The sequence below is a fragment of the Stegastes partitus genome, unplaced genomic scaffold (genome assembly GCF_000690725.1).
Source record: "Stegastes partitus isolate 25-593 unplaced genomic scaffold, Stegastes_partitus-1.0.2 Scaffold112, whole genome shotgun sequence".
In the NCBI taxonomy this organism is placed as follows: Eukaryota; Metazoa; Chordata; class Actinopteri; family Pomacentridae; genus Stegastes; species Stegastes partitus.
This window is the reverse complement of record NW_007577843.1, coordinates 249,080-269,833: the sequence shown is the minus strand read 5'-3', so window position 1 is coordinate 269,833 and position 20,754 is coordinate 249,080. Positions and strand designations below refer to the sequence as shown.

The window sequence follows — 20,754 nt, the reverse complement described above, 5'->3', positions numbered from 1 at the left end:
ATCAGTAATGCAGTTAAGATTTGAAAAAAAATGAACGTGTTGCATTGCATGTTGGTGATCTCTTAAATGTTGTGCTGGTGCCTCTAAATTCTAGTGGAAAAAGTTAATCTGGGGCCCAATAAGAAAAGGTGTATTTTCTGATTCACAGCTGAGAGCAACACATTCAACCCAAGCTCATCTGGAAGGAATGTCTCAAATAAACCTCCTCTGGACCCTCATAAGCAGCCTTTAATTCTGTGTCAAAGCATGAACTCATGAAAGTATCACAGGATGACATCATGAATTCAAGTTTTGACGCCCTGTTCTGCTATTTACTCCCAATAGCTGTCTATACCTGTAGCAGTAAAATTAGTTTATAGCAATTCTGTAAAACATCACAGTTAGTATGAAAGCTTTTTCCTAAACTACACATCAAAATCATACTTTCCACTGCCTTCTGCAGGACAGTGGGGTTTGTCTCAGAGCAGGGGAAAAATTGCTGTGACACTTTACACCATTGTTACTGTTGTGTTATTCTCTTTGAAGTTAGCACAGCAGAACCAAACTGAAAAACTATGTATCTCTGCAGCAGTGACCTGCAAAAGAGTGAGGGCTGAAAAGCTGTAGTGAGGAGGGACTCTGGGCCAGTGCTGTTTAGCAGTTCAATCCACAAATGACATCCATGACAGGTACGATATTTAAAGTATCCCTTTATCTGTTCATGCTATGTTGGTGTTTGTGTTCTCATGTTTTGCTGATTTATTGGAAAAACCACATAAGTCTAATTTTAAAAGAACAAAAAGTGAAATAACAGTTGTAGAACATTCTGATAGGACAATGCTCCCTGTATATTTTCTTTCTTTCTCCTCGAGACATGCTTTGTAATCACCTGACATGTTGGCAGAATGTAAGGCACACTTATATTTGACTTTGTTGTGAGTGATGGCAAACGTTGGCTATGATGTAAAAAAAATTAAACAGAGCTCAAGTTCTAATATGCTGCCACAATTCTGTAGTTAAAATCTGATTTTTGAACTGTTTTGCTTGAAGTAGACAATGTATGTATAGGCTCTTACCAGACACACTTTGCCGATTTGAGTCGGCCTCCCCATTACTGGTATTTGAGTTACTGGGAGAGCTGCTGTCCACTCCACCCAGCAGGGGGCGCAGGTGGCTCACAGACACCTGCTCTATGAAGGAGGTCCCATATTTCCTGAAATACCACCACTCAAAGATCTAAGAGAAGGAAAGACAGAGAAAATAAGCAAAATAATCTTTTATTGAACTGTTCACATGACTTTGATTCAATGACGATCAAGAACTTCATATTTCTCTTTTGCACATCATTCTCTTAGAGCAGCACCTATGCTCAGTCTTTACAAAACTTACTTGAGTTCCTTAAACACAGTGGTTCAAACCAGACAATCTGAGTTTTCAACAAAACATGCACATTAAACACCTGACAACAGATATCCAAGAAAACACTTTGTGAACTAAACAGCCTTAGTAGTGCTTGGCTGGTCACTATTCCCTGTCTGCTTTCAACACATCCTTATTATTGTAATGCGAGTGTGAGCTGATTAACACTGTCTGCATCGATGGGTCTCAGCCTTGTGCCACAGAGGCTCAAGAGTGTGATTCTCCAGTATTTTACCAATTACCACCTTCTGCCAGAGAGGAGGAACTAATCAGTGAAACCTGTCCTTTGGTTGGACTGAAAATGTGAAGACAGTTGGGTCATGATGGCAAATGTCTGAGAATTACTCAGATGGAAGAGAGACCACACAGTGATCTGCATGTTAACGTGTCCCTGAGCAACATACTGAACCCTGGACTACTGATGAGCCAGCCAGCGACTTGCATGCTAGCTCCCCTCTCATCAATTATTGTTGTGCTCTGTAAGGGTAAAAGGGCTTTATAAAATAAGTGCAGTCCTTCTACCTGCATGTCAATTCCTTACCCCATGTTTTACCATCTCTCGACTGTTCACACTTGTCAAGCAAAGGCTCACCATTCAACCACAACATTTAAACCACTGCCAGGTGAAGTGTATAACATTTATCATCTAATAACAATGCAATGTTCTGCTGGGAGACCTTGGATCCTGGCATTCATGGGGATGCACAAATTCCTATCTCCATACTCACGGGCTCACCAACGTTCCAACTGTCATACCTATCAGTACTATTATGCACCTTTTCTTTGAGTCTACATATCTTCAAAATTTCCTGAAATACTCAACCAGTTCATATGGAAAGGGTCATGTATATACATTGTTGTCCTGCTCAACACACTATGCACACAAACCACATGTGAATGGTGTAGGAAAGAAATCTACCATGAGGTTTATCTGTCAGAGATAGCATCTGGCTCCTCACAGGCAAACATCTGCAAATCTACAGTTGTTAATGGATTTTTAGCCTCTTGGTAGTTTGCTAAAATGTATAAATACTGTAATGTCACAGATGGAGAGTGACCAAATTTGAGGCTAAATTCACTTTTTTTGTAATGCCGCCATGTTGTTTCCAAGAAATGTGTGTTGTGACAATCGCATGTCCTTCTCCTACTTTTAAAACCATTTCAAGACCTCCAAAAATCACACATTTAGGTACTGTAGCTGTGAATTCAAGCAAGTCTGTGATGATAAATCACTTATGCCTTCAGGTGGAGATGGGGACTGGACTTTGAGAAGTATGATCCACTTACACAATGCTGCTGGATGATGCATCCAACGGCTGCAGGAACAGCTCAAAGAACACAACAAAAAGCCAAAAGGTGTTGACCTGGCCTTCAAATCTCAAAGATGTCAAGCCATTTGAGCATCTACAGGTTGTGTTAAAATGAGCCCAATGCACAGAGGGCCCCCCTTAACCAACAGGTCTCTAAGGATCTGCTGCCAACATCTCAGTGCCTGACATCACTGGACACACCCAAAGAAGTGAAAGTTGCTAAATCAANAGAAATCTACCATGAGGTTTATCTGTCAGAGATAGCATCTGGCTCCTCACAGGCAAACATCTGCAGATCTACAGTTGTTAATGGATTTTTAGCCTTTTGGTAGTTTGCTAAAATGTATAAATACTGTGATGTCACAGATGGCCCCCTTAACCAACAGGTCTCTAAGGATCTGCTGCCAACATCTCAGTGCCTGATACCACTGGACACACCCAAAGAAGTGAAAGTTGCTAAATCAAATCGCCAGAGCAACGGTGGAGTTTATGAAACACAAAGCGAAATAATATATATTTTTTTTTTTTTGATGTTTTAAAAACTCTTCATATATATAAAAAACACTGCCAAGTAGTTCCAGTGGAGCAATTTATACTACTGAGTATAAATTCTGAGTACTACTGAGTATTCATCAGGAAAAAGAACAAAATAAAGGTTATAAAACACACGAATATGAGAAGCATTTACATTTTAAAATATTTTTAGTAGGGTTTTGTTGTTGTTGTTGTTGTTGTTGTTGTAATCAGTAAATGTGAGGCAAACATTTATATTATTAATCAAAGCTGCTTTGCAAGATGTACAGTCTTCCATCTGGACAAACTGTTTTCCTGTCAGCTTCTCCTTGAGGAAGTGATTTCAAATTTTGAGGGGGTTTATCTAGAACTTTACAGTGGAAAACTACCCAACTGGAACATCAATACTAACCCCAACTACAGAGAAATGAACACTATTGCTTCAATGAAACCAATTGGCTTCGACTTTTCTTAATTATTTTACAGAGCATGTGCAAAGCTCAACACCATTTTGAAGCAGCCAACGCATATTGGCCAATAGCCCGCAGGGAAGAGAGTGAGTTAATTAAGAGAGGGGCTATTTTAAACTACAGACCAACCACTGTTGCACAGTTGGCTGTCTCTGTGAAAAACTTGAAAGATAGATACAATTCTTGGAACCACTAGTGTTTAATACACAGCAATAGAGTATTTATATCTTTACCCAGATACCACACAAACCCCCCACTAAACTGTGCTCTCAGTAGTTTTTTACAGCTTATCAAATGAACCAAATGAGTATAGATTGCCTCTCATTCCCACTCGGTGTGGCCTTTTAACCTGAGATTATAGTCCTAACAGACTACATCTTGGGCTCATAAAATATCAGGTGGGCCCACCTCTGAAATTAATTATCTCTCTACAGTGCATCCAAGAAAAACTATTTTCCCAGTATATTTCAAAACTGCAAAACTGGGGGGGGGGGGTGTTAAAAACATTTATCCATCTATTAGTAAGTTGTTCCTCATTTTAATTTTTTTAAATGTATTTATGTATTTATTTTTATAGGATTCTTATATCTAAAATTGAGCCTTGAATACTTTTAGGACTGGTGAGCACAATTAAAGACTTCTATTAATAATCACTGAGACAGTCGTTTTTTTCTCCCTAATTGCTCACCAGTCTTATCCTTACGGAGCACCTAATAGTGTATTTTCTCCTTTTCATTCTACTCCGTTCTTTATTTTTTCCTACATAATCACATAAAAATAGAAAAACAAGTGCATCTTACCAATATGAGTCCTGATATGAGGGAAGAAGTGCCAGTAAGAGCCACGTAGAACTTGGGTGTCAGGGTGTTCAGAAACATGCTTACTGCAGAGGAGACACAAAAAGAATAAAGGCAGACGGTGAGTACTATTAGATTAAAACATCTCTACAACAAAGGGAGACACTTTACAAAACATATATCCATAAAAAATAGGTCGTGTCTACAGAGAAGACTTGTAAAGAGTACAGGAAAAACATCTCGAGATTCAAGAGTATATGTGATTCCAGCACATGAAACGTTTCATGCAGAAACACGTCATCCACATGCAGAGTTTGGCATTTCCCAGAGAGCCCTGCTGCTCAGATGTGAAATTACACAACACCAGGGGACCAGGGTAGGCTTTAACTACAGAGCGAAGATGTACTGTGGTAGAAAATCAGAGAGGAAATTGAGCTTAACTGGAAGCATAAGCGGAAATACAATATTCACAAGCATGTTTCAAAATATTGCCAGTCTCCTGTCTTGAGTGTTGGAAGGAACAACTGTCACTGAGGTGTTTTGGCTGCAATGCTAGTGATTCTATTATGTCTGCAGAATGAAGCAGCAAAACAATGTCAGAGTCCTCCTCTGCCATCTGTTTCGCATTTGTGTTTTCGATTTCACAAACTAAAATCACTGGTAAATGACAAATGATGTTTTAAGCTGTGACCTTTCTATTCATTATCCAGCAGTTGTTTGTTAGTTTAAACTATAACAAAACCAAAGTGTCTTTCTACTGCTGATTTGGATGGCCTGCTTTTATACTGACTTAATACTAGTCACATTAAGCTGGACGCAGGTGAGGAAGTGTGTTCTTTAATAACCTGACTGGCTGCAGAAATCTGCGCTTAAAGGAAAAAATAAGACGTAAGTGGGTAAGATTACATAGCGGGGACAACATATAATGATTTGTTTGAGGAAATTACCTGCTGCATCATAAGCCTGCAGATTACTTGCTGGCTTGTGATACTGATAAAATGGTAACAGGTTAACACTGATGGCTGCTCTAAACAGAAAACCCACAGGTCTGAGCACTGTGTGAAAAACATAAAATAGGTGGTTGAGATAAAACTGCTGAACAGTGGATTGTTAAAAGTTAAGACGAAATAAATCTAATCTAATCACTTCTCATGCTGACTCACTCATTCTCTAGGGAGCCTCACAGTAAAACTATAAAAAAAAAATCTATCTACAAAACACTCCTGAGATTGTAAAAAAAAACAGAAAATCTTTTAACACACTGGTACATTTGAACAATGTTCAGCAAAAAGCAAAAATGTACCATAATTTCTGCTTGTGTCTAGGAGTGATCTAACTCGTCCTCCTACATTTAGCTAAAAGTTGAGGGATTTTCTAAGCTGCTGAGAACGATGATACACTGGCAGACTATTGCATTTTACTGAGAGTTTTGGGTTGCAGTGACGTGTGGCCAGGGGTCATCACGGAAAGAAAAACATATATAATGATAAAATAATTTAAATGGTTATATTTATCCAATGATTTGTACTATAAAGTATTTAGTTTTTTCATTTAGCCTCACCACTTTTGATGAGTTTTTTTTTTTTAAATTCAAAATCTCTTCAAGCATTTGAATGGGAAATTGTGAAAATGCAGAGAAGTTGATGAGGCAGCAGCGAGCTGAGCCTCACCTTGGATTGCGTAATCCCTCGCTACCTACGCTAGCTGCCATGCAGTGACAGCGTACTGCTGTCTGGATGTTGCCAATAAAATGGTTCAAACACATTCAACATATGAACTAATTTTCCATAGTTTAGCTGATGTATATAATTTTGTTACCAACTGTATGTGTGTAACGTGTTTCGTGTGCTGAGCGATCATAAACGGCTGAGAAGAGGTTCTCGGTGAGGCAGGCAGTTCTCTTGCCTCATGGCAGGGGGCGCTCTGATCCCAGACATTCTTCTTGTGACTCTGCAGCTGCAGAGGAAGTGACAGCAAGTTAGACTAGGTACGGTATACAGCTAGCAAGTCAAGTGCAGCGATCCATTTAGTTTTTTCCCTCTCGCCCAGTCTGATTTTCAACAAGGAGGACTACATTTCTAAGCTTAAACAATTTTCTAAAGTGGATTTTCAAAGTAACGGATATTTTTGTGCAGAAGGAGCGGCGCGTGGACTTTGTTTATAAGTAAAGGAAAAAGTTTTTTTTTTTTTTTAATGAAATGTGAGTTTTGTGGGCTACAGCTTGTATGTGTAAAGAATGCAGATATAAAACATAACCCGTAGATTGCTGCCAATTAAATGGCAAATGAGCTCTTCTGTAGAGTGCATATATTTGTAAATCAGATTGTGATGAAGTCAGTGCCTCACCAGCCATGAACCTCACCGCACGTCACTGTTGGGTTGTCATGTTAGTTCCCCACTAGTCACATGGAAGATGGAGAGGAGGACAAAAGGCGCCACTCAGATGAAGCCCAGCCTCATGTGCACACAGGAACACATGCATAAACTGAGTGCAGCTGGACAGCTATTCATTGCAGTGAAGTGGAGGCTCTCGTCTCAGCAGAAAAGAGTCTTTTAGGCAGGCCTGTGGTGACACAAGCCTAACAGCTGCTGTCAACCTGCACTGATGAGAGGATCCTGCTTTCTGGCTGGAATGAACTCTTCATCAAACCAATAATTTTAGCCACAACTGACATATGGTACATTTTCACATAAACGATAAAGCATGGTGTGAGTAATCTACAAGTCATAGATTTAACTTCCAAAACATTAAAGCTTTAAATAAATAATTATTTCTCTCTGTTTTGTATCAACTTGAATTGGAAACCTTGGGGATTGGGATCATGGACACGTCAAAGTTAACATGTTTTTGATGTGTTAAAAGACATACGAGAGAAATAAGCAGTCGACATTGTGGCGAGGAGTAGTTTTATAGTGTTTGAGCAGTCATGGGTAGGAATTGGTATGTGAAGATTTTAAAGCTACTGCTACTCTTACTGATACTTCCTCTTCAACTCCTCACTTTTTTCTTTTAAGTTAGTTTTTGGCCTTTGTGCCTTTATTTGATAGTGCAGTGAGAGAGAGACAGGAGAGTGGGGGGAGGACGTGTGGGAACGGGCCATGAGCGGGATTCGAACTCATGATCTCCACATCAGGACTGTAGCCCTATACATGGGACGTCAGCTCAACCAGGTGAGCTATAGTGGCACCACCTACCTCCTCACTTTTAAGTACAAAATGAATGCAGGACTTTTTCCTTGACAGTTCAAGTGCGACTTCTACCACATTTAATTAGGGGAAGGGTGAAAATTAAGACAGAGTTTGTCTGCAGTCCCCAAATCATTAAACCCCTGTGGCCCTGTGCGCTCTGAAAGTGAAACTGAAATTATGAATGATAGTTTAGATGATGCTCTGAATTTCAGGATAAATTTATAAACATATCCACAGTTATACAAACGGCTGGCAAATGCTTAATTATTTACCCATGTTTTTATAATTTAGTTAACTCCGTGTACAGGCTGCTAGCAAACATAACATACCTGGTTCATGAGGGATAAACTATAAACTCAGCAGTCAAACAGTGCCTTTGTCTGTGCATTCGCCTTTACACTATAGACTGAGTGCTTAGTTGTACTTGTGCCATGTAGTATATATGCCAAGGTCACTGAGACTCGCTCCTGTTTTTACACTGGAGGCAGCAGCTGATCAATCACCAATCCAGCCAGTAAGGGAATAAAAGATTTAAAGCGCCCCAGAATGTATGCATCTTTGAACACCTGAATTTCAGTAAAGGAGAGAAAATCACTTTTCTAGACATTTAGCAGTAAATGCGCCTTTTGGGTATTTTAAAATCAACCTCACTGGATGCAACTAGCCAGGCTTACACCATCTCCATTTTAACCTCTATTTACCTTGCACTGCAGAGGAACATCCTCACATTCATACTGCTCCACACCAGCCACAATTATGAAACTACGACTGAATGTTTTGCAGAAGTAAGACTGAAATCATGCTGGTTCAAACAGTAACAGTGTTCACTTCTCCTGTTGTCATGAAGTAAGCTCTACTCACCCAATAAAGTTGGAGTTGTTGGCCACTTAGCATATTTAGATAGTTAGCAAGTGGCACATCTACTGTCAATCTTGCTCCCACTGCCCCTTCTCTTTTCCCGTCTAATGCACTTTTGTGCTCATGCATGGGACACACTGGAATAGTGTTAGGTGGATCGGTCCAGGCCCCTTTGTTTCTCATTTACAAAGTCTGGGCTGGGCACAAACACCCACACAGCACAGAGAATCCAATTCTGAAAATAAACAGTGATATAGAAGAACCCACCCTGCAAGTTGACAGGATTGGTTCCTTAGGCTTGTTGCATATGAAACCCAAAATTTGTGGTTTTGAGACTGTCATCTTTGCACTGCAGTTTCAAGGTGGAAATGCTCAACCAGTGTTGACTGCCTACAGTGCTGCTCATGATGTGTCTTTGAGCATATAAGTAACACTACATGGACACATTATTTTCACAAGAAGGGGTCTTTAAGTTACATCTTAAAATTGTATTTCTTGTGCAAAACTTAAAAAAATTAATTTAGAATCACATAAAACGAAGAAAAGCTACAAATTAGAAGCTTTTCTTGCTAGTATCTGGATTTTTTGTTTGATAAACAACTTCTACGAGTGATCAAAACTGCAATGATTCAACTAACAAATTGTTTAATCCACTACAGTCTTTGCAAAAGTAGGAGACTATTTCTCTTTCACAAATTTCTTATTGCTGTGCATTGATGCAAACTAGTGACCCTATTTATGCAACAAGTTCCTTTCCCCTTGACCACTCCAATGACTTAATATTGTAAGAAAGCAGCTAGAGAGCAAGGTGGGAGACTAACATGATGAATTGAAGGGACAAATTCTATCAGACAGACTCAAGACTAAATGTCACCAGAGACAACAGGAGATGTGACCTTTGTTGAAGAGGGGACGATGGGCAGACTGCTGGCCTGACTGAAATGATAAAAGGCACACACTGAGACGGACGTGAACACGGACACGTTCAGACATATAATTACACTCATAAACGGATGTTTGCGCACATAGAGATACAGGTCTGTGCCCTTGAATTACAAAAAAGAGCAAATGAGAAGTCTATTTTATCATGAATCAAAATCAGTTTTTATTTTTTTTTGTACCTTTACTACCACTATAAGGCTAAAAAGGCTCAACAACAGACATACTGCCTTTAGAAAAGCACAGTAATTATTAAAGTAACTTCAAAATATATCTTAAATTAGGCCCAGAGTGTTATTGGGAGAGAGTTACAATGGATCTCCTGCTGCACTGTTCTAAATTTGGGAGACTACGACTCAAACTCTGAGTCCTGCACTTTTAATCCACTTTGGATGTGAACACCCACAAACACACTCTCTTCCTGCAGTATTAGTGGTAGAAATGCTCTCTATAAACGGGCGTCTTACATCTGTACTCCAAGTTACTGGATTCCTTTAGAAATACTTTGCGAACAGTTATGCAGCAGCAAGTTTTACAGCTTACATAAGGAGCTGAACTGTGCGTCCCACAGCATGTCATTACAAAGTTTCACAAAATGCCACAGCAGTGTTGTAAAACTGAGTGATGCTGTAAACTGCGTATCCACTTGTGAAACTGGAGCATTGACCATTTTCTGCTTGACATTTTGATGTTGTTAGACTGTTAAGGGCATATAAACGGCATCTTTACAGCTCAGTGGAAGTTAAGATGCGCAAATGCATAGTGGAACGTCACTTGGAAAGAAAACGGGGTACTGCGATATGTTCAGAACATTTTGGAATTGGTTTAGAAATTTATATTAATCATAGTTGCAACTTTCAGGACTCAGAAAAAAGTGAATTATGACAGGGTGTCGTAATAAGGCACAGCTTTAAAAAGTTATATTAATGTCAAGCATTATGAAGCAATGTGGGGATGACAGGAGACAAAGTGGGGAGCTCCTGCAGGCTGCCTGCATCCTACCCTGAATTATAAGTCACTCCAGCTCGGTTGTTCATGCCTAAAATGTTGGTTGGCAGGGCCGATTAAGAAGTGCCTCATAGCCTGGCTCATATCGCAGGCCCTGACTGATTGGGCAGCTAGCAAAGCCTGTCTGGGTCGAACTACCTCTGTTGACCTTTGAGCAAGCCGAAGTGCAGCCAACATCTGTCACAGCAGCAATATCTGGCAAGCTAGTCTGTGTGTGTGTAATATGTATGAATACTGATGACAGACTCTTCCCATGTTTCTGTGCGGTTGTCTTTACTTTTGTGCCCAAATGTTTGTAAACAACATTGAACGGTGCCACTGTACAGTTCTATCCACATAAATATCAGTGTTTACAACAAACATCTTTGTCTCATTCACAAGCGACACAACAACAATCACTCGCTGCCATTTGTGCGTTACGTGTTAGTTTAATACCAGCACTATAAAATTAACGCTTTAAACTTATCTCTAGGTTCAACAGCAAACACAGAGATATCATGTCAACCAAGGAGAGAGAGGAAGAGAGAGAGAGAGATAGATAAGCGACTAACTCAAAATCTCTCATTAAAAATTCTAGAAACCTATTTTGGGTTACAAACAAAGAACATAGAGCCAAACTGCTGCTCTTTCCCTTGTGTGCAGAAATGCAGAAAAGATCTAAGAAATACCAGCAATATCACGACAGAACAGAAATTGGATCCACAGTTGCAATAGTTAATGGTAAACATCCAAACATATAAATATAGTACCTACTCTTCAGCACAAAATGAGAATCGACTGACAAGTACGTGCCACTGAATGTAAAAGTTCCAAAACTTTTGCTGAAATTACAAGATGCATAGTTTCAAGGATAATCCAAAATTCAAAGCTGGAAATGAAGATAAATGAACAATTCAAAGTCAAGTGTTAGAAACTAACAGACACAAAAAAACTACCAAGAAAACGGCTGCTTGTATTTAGTTGTGAACATGAGAATATTATCCTGAATTTGTAAAAATCTTCTGAACTGTTTATCTTCTCTTCAGTTTTATCTTTGATGTTGCCAAAGTGTGCAGTAAGTTTATCTCTGCAAGCTGAAAATTAAGAACTCTTTTTACTCATATTGATTTTTTTTGGTTAACTCTGAGTCTAGAAAAAAAGTAGCCTAAGTTAATTGTTTTTCAAGATTTGCTCTCGTCAGTTTATAACAATTAATTTTCTCTATCAGCGATTCACTCTAAATTAAATGCAATGGACAAAGATGCTTTACAGAGGCATTCTATTACCTCCCTTTAATGTCAACAAAGCAACCCGGGGGAAAAAAAATGGAGAGAGAGAGAGAAACGTTTACTTATTTATTTTCTTTGCTTTACTTGTCAGTTGATGGATAAGGCAGTTCCCCAGCTGTAATTCTTAAAAATAACTACTAAGATTTTATGCGGGAGGTAACAAATGCTGACAAAAATCCGTTAAACAGCCTTTCATTTTAAATTATTTTTCATAACCACAGAGAACAAAAGGAAACACAGGAAACAAACATATGGGACATCCACAGAAAATAAATACAAGGCTTATTCTAGCCCTGCTCAACAAGCCACTATGTAAACACAGATATCAGCTACAGCTGGCATATCCCTCTCACACACAGATCTACAACTAAGACATAAAGAGACACAAATGCACACACACAGTCAGCAGGCCATCGCCCACGCACTGAGCAAACTGTCCACTTCATGAATATCAATACAAAATGCACAGGACCACCTGCTGTACACAATATAAAGGACATTTACACAGGAAAAGATCAGAAACTCAGCCACCATACAATTCCTGGCTACACACACAGCCTGTCATTTGCAGACCAAATGAAGCAGCACCACATTACTTACCCTCCATTCCACAGAAACATCCACTAGAGCCACCAACACACTGACAAGGCCTTCAATTAGCTTTGGTAGAAGGAGAAAAATACAGTACAGATACAGAGTATCCCCCACCCCACCCCCCCCTTTTCACCAGAAATCAAGGTTATGTCTCTCCACAGGCAGCCCACATCCATACAGAAATCTAAGCAGAAGCTAGCCGTCTTTCATTGAGCACATTTACTAGTGAGGGCCCCTAGACTGGTCTCTTTTTCTTATTGGCTGCTGTCTGTGAGTGACAGCAGACCTATGCAATTGTAAGCCAGCTCTGTGCTCCTCTCCCTCTAGTAACCCAGCAGAATAAGGACAGAGGGGGGGTCTGTAGATACCAGTCCAGCCAATCAATAACATGGGTTTTAATGAAGGGGGGCGGGGGCGAGGTGCTTCTTAGCCTCCTCCTGCAGAGGTAACCATGACAACCCCTAAATGACCCTACAGGAGAATGGATGAAGGAGTCTTAGAGCAGATTTACAGATACAAAAGATCCTTCAGTGGTGTGATTAATGCAGTGGAATTATTTTTTATTTATCCAGAGACCTTCCTAAAAATGCATCCAAATCTATTTTTAAGCAGCAGCCGCATGCAACTACACACTCCTAGCAACAGCCCAGTATCATCCCATTCATCCAGATGACCAGCTTTAATGGAGAAAGCTGAGGATTAAGTCCAGAGCCCATCAGAAGCAGTTGTAAACGGAGGATGAAACATCATTTCCTTGCACCAGACACTACATTTTTCCACTTGATCCATTGATTAGAACCAATGACCTTCTGGTAATAAGGCACTTCCTTTCTTTCTTTAGCCTGCTGAAACACTAGAATATGAGGATAGAGAAAGCCCAGTGAAATTAAAAGGCTGACAAGGTTAGCTGCCGTTCTATGTTCATGCAGGGACACGATGATGACAAATGCAGCGATTTCCTCTACGAGATGCCACTGGACCGATTCAATTATCACTATGCTTCCTCGAAAAACAACCTGGAGGAATATTTATGCAGCAGTCTTTATCTTTACCAATGGCCCTGTCATGTACTCCTCTTCTATAAGGGATAAACAGCAATACTACTGAGCACAGTGAGAGCATAATTTAGATTTTTTTTTTTAACCTCAATTTACAAAACAATCAGGAATCAAAAGGAATGAGAACTTTTTGGAAGACAAAGCTCCCTCAAAACCTGGAAATGCTACTTCATAATGAAACTGATAGTCAATGTCTTGCCAAATAGACAGTATTCCAGCATTTGCCAATAAGGAGTGTATAAATCCAGATGTTTACACTTACAGACACCCTACAAGTTACACAAACAGTCATACAGTTGCTGCAGTAACAGCTGAATGGTGGTGTTTGAAGAGTGCAAATGCCAACATAATAACAGACTGAAAATAGCAGTAAGGATTGTGAAATTATTGTTGCCATAATTTATTCCTCCTTGCATTGCAGGCCTATAATTTGAAAACAATCGTGCAACAGAGAAGTTGGATTTTTTTTCTTTGTTTAGTCAGAAAGGAAGAGGTGTTTTAAATCCCAGGGTCTGCTTTTGTTGCAAGTCTGCCATCATTGCCTGCTCTCTAAATCAACTCTTAAATACTCTCCACACAGACAAGCTTGTACCAGCCGAATAATATCATGTCCATATCATGCAGCCCCAGGTGTTAATCATATTCAAGCTCCTTCTGCAGTCTATCCCAAAAAAAATCCTTTTCATCAGAAGCCAAGCACACATAACAATTACTGTTGAGGGCGTATGCCAAGAACAGTCATGTTTTTGTTCTTCACCTCGCCCACCCACAGCATAGGGTCCAGCTTATCCAACTGACTAAATCGACACCCGTTACACAGAACCTTGTTGGTTATGTGGCTAGCTGTCTAATCTTTTATAAATGCTACTGTCAAGTTTCTTACTTATTATTTTATGGGTGAATGTTATTTGGACAAGCAGGGATTTTATACCAGCTATGAATAAATGCCAACTTAATAAACTAGGAACCACTCGACCTTCCTACTGGTTGATCGAGGTTTTTTTTTTTTTTTTTTTTTTTTTTAAATAATACTTTAATTCTGACACTTCCAACAAATATTTTATGCCAATAATTATAATTGTCACATTTTGAATGCTTTAAACTCTTAAATAAAAATAAAAAAATCAATAGCAAACCATTACACAGAAAACAGCGGAAAGACATTTAATTCAAAAGCATCTTAAGGTAACACTCAGGTGACACTTCAATGATATTTGCAGGACAATTTAAGCTGAAGTGGTACACAGAACATAAGCAAGTACACATTGTCTTGTTCTTTGTGGTCCTGATGAGAATCAAGCCCACTGAAAATCTACAAATGACTGTCCTATGCTTAATATATTGAGGAACATAAATATCTTTGAAAGTACATAACTATATTTTTAACAAAATCCATAGCAAGCAGAGTGAACAAGCTGGAAATGAATTGAGGAGCAACAGAATTACCTCACCTCCCTTCATTCTGGCCAAGTCTATGATCATTAAAGCTCCAGAGCTGCAGCTCTGTTGCTGTTGGCACAGGTTATGCACAGCCAAAGTTATGGATGGCAACAGTGAATGGCCTGGGAGCTAGTCTTGTTTGCTGAATAGTTTCACAACCAGCCTTAGATCCATATATGGATATTCTAAATGTCAGTAACATGACTATAGATGATGTTAAAAAAAAAAAAGAAAGAAAAATCAACACAAACAAGTGAATGTATGAAGAAAAAAAACAACCTATGGGGCCCATTTTTCTTTGACAAGCACACAGATCTAACAGCACAGTTTGCTGCTCCATTGTTTAAGGCGAACTACAGTGATGGTTTAAGAAAAGAAGAAGGTAAGGAAGCCTTTGAGCAAAACCAATCTACTGATAAGGCATTAAATTAACACTGTTAATCACTTTTGGAAGGCCAGCTCCGCAGATGAAGACTTTACTACATCTACCTGATATTCAAGGAATGGCATCATTCATGCAGCTCTTCTGACAAAAAATGGAAAAAGAGCTTTTTACTCAAGTTTAAGCATCAGGTCATCAACTAAAGCAGCACTAGTGTCTTTTCTTAAAAGATTACACTGAATCATATAGGTACTTTGTGAAGAATTATTTTAGTCATTGTTTTCATTATATTAAAGCCAATCCAAACCATACACAATTAAGGTAAACAGAAATGTTGTTTGCTGCAGTTATACCTGGAATAAACTCTCAATTAATCACATTTTCAATTGATATATGAAAAAGTGGAGAACTATGCATAAGAAATTTTGAAGCGTTTTAATAACATGCCATGGGGAGTCAACAAGTTGATAGTCCTCTACGATAGATGTCTCCAGTCAGAATGGGGACCTAATGCCAGCAGTGGCAATCGTTGAGCAACTGAGAACTTTTGCAGTGGAGTCTGTACAAAAGTGAACAACAGCTTTACAATCAGATTGACATTTCCTCTTGCAGAATTCCTTATTTGATGAGCGACATGGTACCCAAGCTTTATGGTGAAAAGTTTCTAAATCTTGCATCCGCAGGATGAGAATTTAGGGTCAGAGATCATCATCCAAGAGAACACATTAGTGTCTTTTTCATGAGATGAGATAAAGTACTTATCTACAATACGCCTCCTTTTTTGGCTTACTCAACTTCCAGCCACTATATGAGCTCAAGAGACAAAAATAGCAGAAGTCAGCAGTTACCACAGAAACCCGATCACTCTGCCGTTTTGCCGTTCTTACGGGGGTTACCACAGCAACAGAGACAGCTGGTTGCCGTCAGAGGGCTTTCATCAAATGGCCATCTTCAGTAAGCACCTTATTCTGCTCTTGGGCACCAACAGCGGAACAAACAAATACAACACACAACCTGGAGTTCAGTTCCAAGCCCATTAGTGGCTTATCACTACATTGAAAGACGATGTGATCTTGTCAGACAATAGGCGAAATCATATTCAGCTTTTAAAAAAACATCATCATCTGCCACTGATGAAATAACACTTATACACTGTTGGAGTGATATGACTAAGGTATGGCCCACAGCAATCCTCCCACTATCAAAACATGCCTCCATTTGCCAATTGCATTTCCCTAAGCTCATCCTCATGTGAAGGCATACTGCTGACAATCTAACATTAATCTTACACAGAAATAGCCTGGTCTACATTTAGTGTAGTATTCAGGTTTCAGGCAGAACGTTTAGAGTAAAGCATGTGGACTAGTGTTGTTCTATTTTAGGCTGGAGAGACCCTAGTAGAGTTTTAAAATCCTTTTAAATTTAAAATTGTGCTGCTTCACAAATATAACAGTGGACAATATAGAATTTTTAAGTTCTAACTTGTAAATGTGCCCTTAATACATAATCAACGAATAATGGCTTCATGCGCATAATGATGTGCAGTAACTGATATAATCCTGCTGACAGTAACTGTATTCACACAGCAAGACACGCAAACCAATGAAAATCAGTAATAATAACGTGCATGACAATGCCACATGGATATGGATTAATATAGGTTTAAAAAAACAGCAGAAAAACAACTTTAACTCATTATCTGTACTAGAGTGGGTTAGAGGAGAGGCATGGTCAATACAGAAGCACATTTTAACATACAGCTAAAAGTGAACTCAAAGCTAATATTAATGTAAGATGGCAAACCAAACTGTTATCCCTGCATTACTATCAACTTTAATACAGTTATGACAACTACCAGCACTTTAAACTTAGCTGTAAAAATATTTACCTGGTTTTTTGGGAACATTGCGTTTGCCATCATCACTCTCACCAATAAAATGCCTGAAAAATGTTTTCCGTGATTCATACACACATGTGAGTTAACTACAGTAGTCCAGACTGAATCTATAAGATCACCCTTTTTTAATTCAAACAACTGTCTAAAGCAAAACATCAGTCAGACTATCCCATCAGCCAGGAGACAACAGTCTTCAACAGGTCAGGGTGTCGGAAGAATAGACAGAAAACAGCACTAAATGTTACAAGCCCGAAATTCTCAAACCGACCATAGACTCTGATCAATAAACCACAACTGCCATATACATTAATGAGAAGAATGTACAGAAGGCATTTGTGTTCATACACTCATTCATGTAAAGTCATTTCCCCATGTGGACTGCCTATGTCAGGTTCAGACAACTCAACAGCAGCAGGAAAGTAGCCCGATAAAAAGACAAAAAGAAGGGCTCTGCATTAAAATGCATCTTCTTATTGTATATAGTGTATTATAAAGGATGACAGTTAATGATGCATCTCTGAAGACTAAAAACTTGCCATAATATTTTTTTTTTGCCTTATTTTTTCTCATTGTTTGACAACATCCACAACATTTCTGACACTGACATGGCTGAGATGTATAGTACTGTATATACATATATACTATAGTATGGAACTGTGAAAGCTTAAAAAAAAAAAGGACAGACAACGTCTATTATACTCTAAGTGCAACCAATGGGGTTTTGAGCCTTTTCTGATCACAAGACTGCCAGTGTCATTCCATGCATTATTTACATTCTTGTTTACAGTGCATGCTCCCTGTGTATAAAATATACAGTGTATTTGTATTTACTAACACACCAGTCTGGTATAAGTCATCCATGAAGCAAATATTCAGGCCCATTATGTTGTTTATCTACACATGGGGACATGGCTCCTGATTTTTTAAACTTTAGTTACAAAATGAAAATAGGAATGAAGTACAAGCTACATTTTCATCAAACAGCACAGTGCTTTCACAGAACCCTGGACCAGATATCACAATCACAATGGATCTCGGCACCTGAGCATTGAAGCCTTATCAAACTATTAAAAAAGCAAGACCACAAAGAATGCTTTGTCAGTGTCGGTTCCTTCAGGTCACAACTATGATATTCAAGAAGGAGAACTCCACTATCGGACAGTTGTGGCCCCCACATTGTCTATTAATTCCTGGTAATGGACACCTTGTCAGGCACTACCCTAAATACACCATAGGAGCTTGTCAAAGAAAAAAATAATTCAAGAGCCCCCTCCAGCAAAAATCAAGTTTTCTACCTTGTTAACATGTCATTATGGTGACTATTTATATCCGTGAATGAGCGAAATAAGCAATCAACACCATGGCTCAGTGTTTCCACCGTGAACCTGCAGTGTAAAGAGAATAGTCTAAAAAACACAAATTCATACCTCCAGGGTTTCATGCTTAACAAACCTAAGGAACCAATCCTGTCAACTTGCAGGGTGGGGCTTTATTCATCTTCATAATCAGTTTCTGACTTGAACATATATGTCTGAAATACTCCAATATGACAACTTGTCAGCATGCAGCGTGTACTTGTGTAGCTTAGAATAGTTTAACCATGTTTGAGCTGAGCTGTACGTTGGCTAGTGGGCTTGAGCTGCCATGAGTGGAGAAGTGTGAATGAGAGAGAAAGACAAGGACGATGTAGATCCTCACATTCAAGAGGAAGCAACTGCATAGAGTTACATCAAAACCATTTTAAGATATGAAGAGATTACTTTCATGGAAATTTTTTTTTAATGTAACTTCAATGCACAGAGATGAGGTTTTTAGGGTCTAAATCGATGCCCAGATCATTCATTTATATTTTCATGCATTTTGCAATCAATTAATGGACATCCTGCAGCGAATCACAACCAAGTATTCCCCCAGACAGTGGTAAAATAAGACTTCTGTTCCTTTAAGACAATTTCACATCAGACAATCAATCATCCAAGGCTGCAGAACTGGCTGAATGGTGTGAAGTGCTTTTTTTTTTTTTTTTTTACTACAACATGCTTGTTTGAATTCAACCTGAAAACTTTGTAAAAACTTATTTACTTTCCCGTTCACTCAGTTTGTGTCACTGTTAGTTATGCACTATTGATGAAACTTTGATTTGACACTTAGAGTATCGAAAAAGAGTTTTTTACTCAACTTCAAGCACCAGGACGTTAACTCAAGTAACACTAGTGTTTCTTCTTAAAAGATTACACTAAATGCAAATTTGAATATGTGCACGTGTACTACACACACATCTTCAACCTGACAGGATTATCATCACGATTTCAAAGTGTGCACTCTAGATTAGTCTCGCCAATGAAAATATGAAATATGGTCACAAGCTCTCCTATTGTGTTGATCAGAAAAGTTTTTATACAGAACACTATGATGTCAAAGTGAAGTTGACCTTTGACCTTTGTATATTAAATATCATTACTTTACTAATTTACTCTGTTAAACATTTGTGTGAAATTTTGTGATAATGCATGAATTTTTGAGTAATGGTAATAAAAGTGTTTCATGAAGTCAACTTGATGTTCTTGAAGATATTGGGATGAGGGATGGATGGATGCACAGACAGACAGACAACCCGAAAACATAATACTTCTGTTCACAACTGTTGCTGGTGGGGAGTCATGAAAACCAGTATCCCTTCAGGCAGAAATAAAGTGTTGTACCACCTAGGAAACTGCAAGTACTGACCTCTAGTATTTTCATTAAGTGTAGGTCTATTGTAGATCTACTGAACCATCTGTTTTTTTCCAAATAACATCCAACAACACACAGGCCAAAAAAGCAATAGCAAGGCAGAATGTAGTCACCATTTAACCAAACCTGTGTTGAACTGGTTGTCTAGAAATGAGCCCTGCCTGTGTGTGACAGGGTAACTGCACTCAGAAGCGTGCGAAGTGGATGATGTACACTGGGGTCACGAAAGTGTATTTATAAGTGCTGCTAGCTGTTGAAAACTGATGGAAATGGCTCATGAAGAACCACATTTTGTCTTAACACTTTAAAAAAAACATAGGAGACATTCCTTCCAACTGGGCCTTTTGGAAAAATTAAAGTTTGACTCAAGTCATTTTAAGTCTCTAAAATACAAAGGTTAGAGTTTGTCCTATTCTATCATTCATGAACTTCTGCTGCAATATAATATTTCTTTACATCTGTTCTATTATCTTAAAGTAACAATACATTTTGTTCAAAAAAAGTAACAAAAATCCACAGGTAGAAGATGGACAATGACAAGCAGCTGAAGTGTACATAAACTGTCCTATGTGTATTGTCAAATTTTTTACACTTCATAAGACAAGAGTCAACAAATGTGGTTTACATTGGTTTCGTTTTTTGCTGCACTGAAGAAGATAAATATGTTGGAAGTGATTTCCCTGGCTCTTCACTCCCACCACCATCTGTCAGTATGAGAAAGGGGGAACAGAGTCCACCCCATTTGGTGCCAGAAAGCAATTCGGCACATTTCCCATCAAACCTGAACGCTGATCCACAATGTCAAATACTGCACAGAAGTCGAAAGAGGCTGCCATTTTTTCCTTGAGGGACAGTTTGGGAATAGACTGTTAAAGGTAATTACTCTAATGTTTAAAAATT

The 20,754-nt window shown here is 38.8% G+C and overlaps 1 protein-coding gene across 6 annotated transcripts in view; it reads right to left on the bottom strand.

Moving 5' to 3' along the window:
- Nucleotides 1-20,754, bottom strand: part of LOC103354564 (suppressor of tumorigenicity 7 protein homolog) — a 56,840-nt gene that overhangs the window by 19,929 nt on the left and 16,157 nt on the right. For 5 of the 6 annotated variants that reach the window (XM_008277980.1, XM_008277982.1, XM_008277983.1 and 2 more), the window contains exons 3-4: nt 4,492-4,574; nt 1,056-1,215 (exon numbers count right to left, since the gene is read on the bottom strand). In XM_008277980.1, coding sequence (XP_008276202.1) covers nt 1,056-1,215; nt 4,492-4,574 — 243 coding nt within the window. Of the gene's footprint in view, nt 1-1,055; nt 1,216-4,491; nt 4,575-12,350; nt 12,403-20,754 lie in introns of those variants that run through there. The other variant, XM_008277984.1, reaches the window with a different exon arrangement.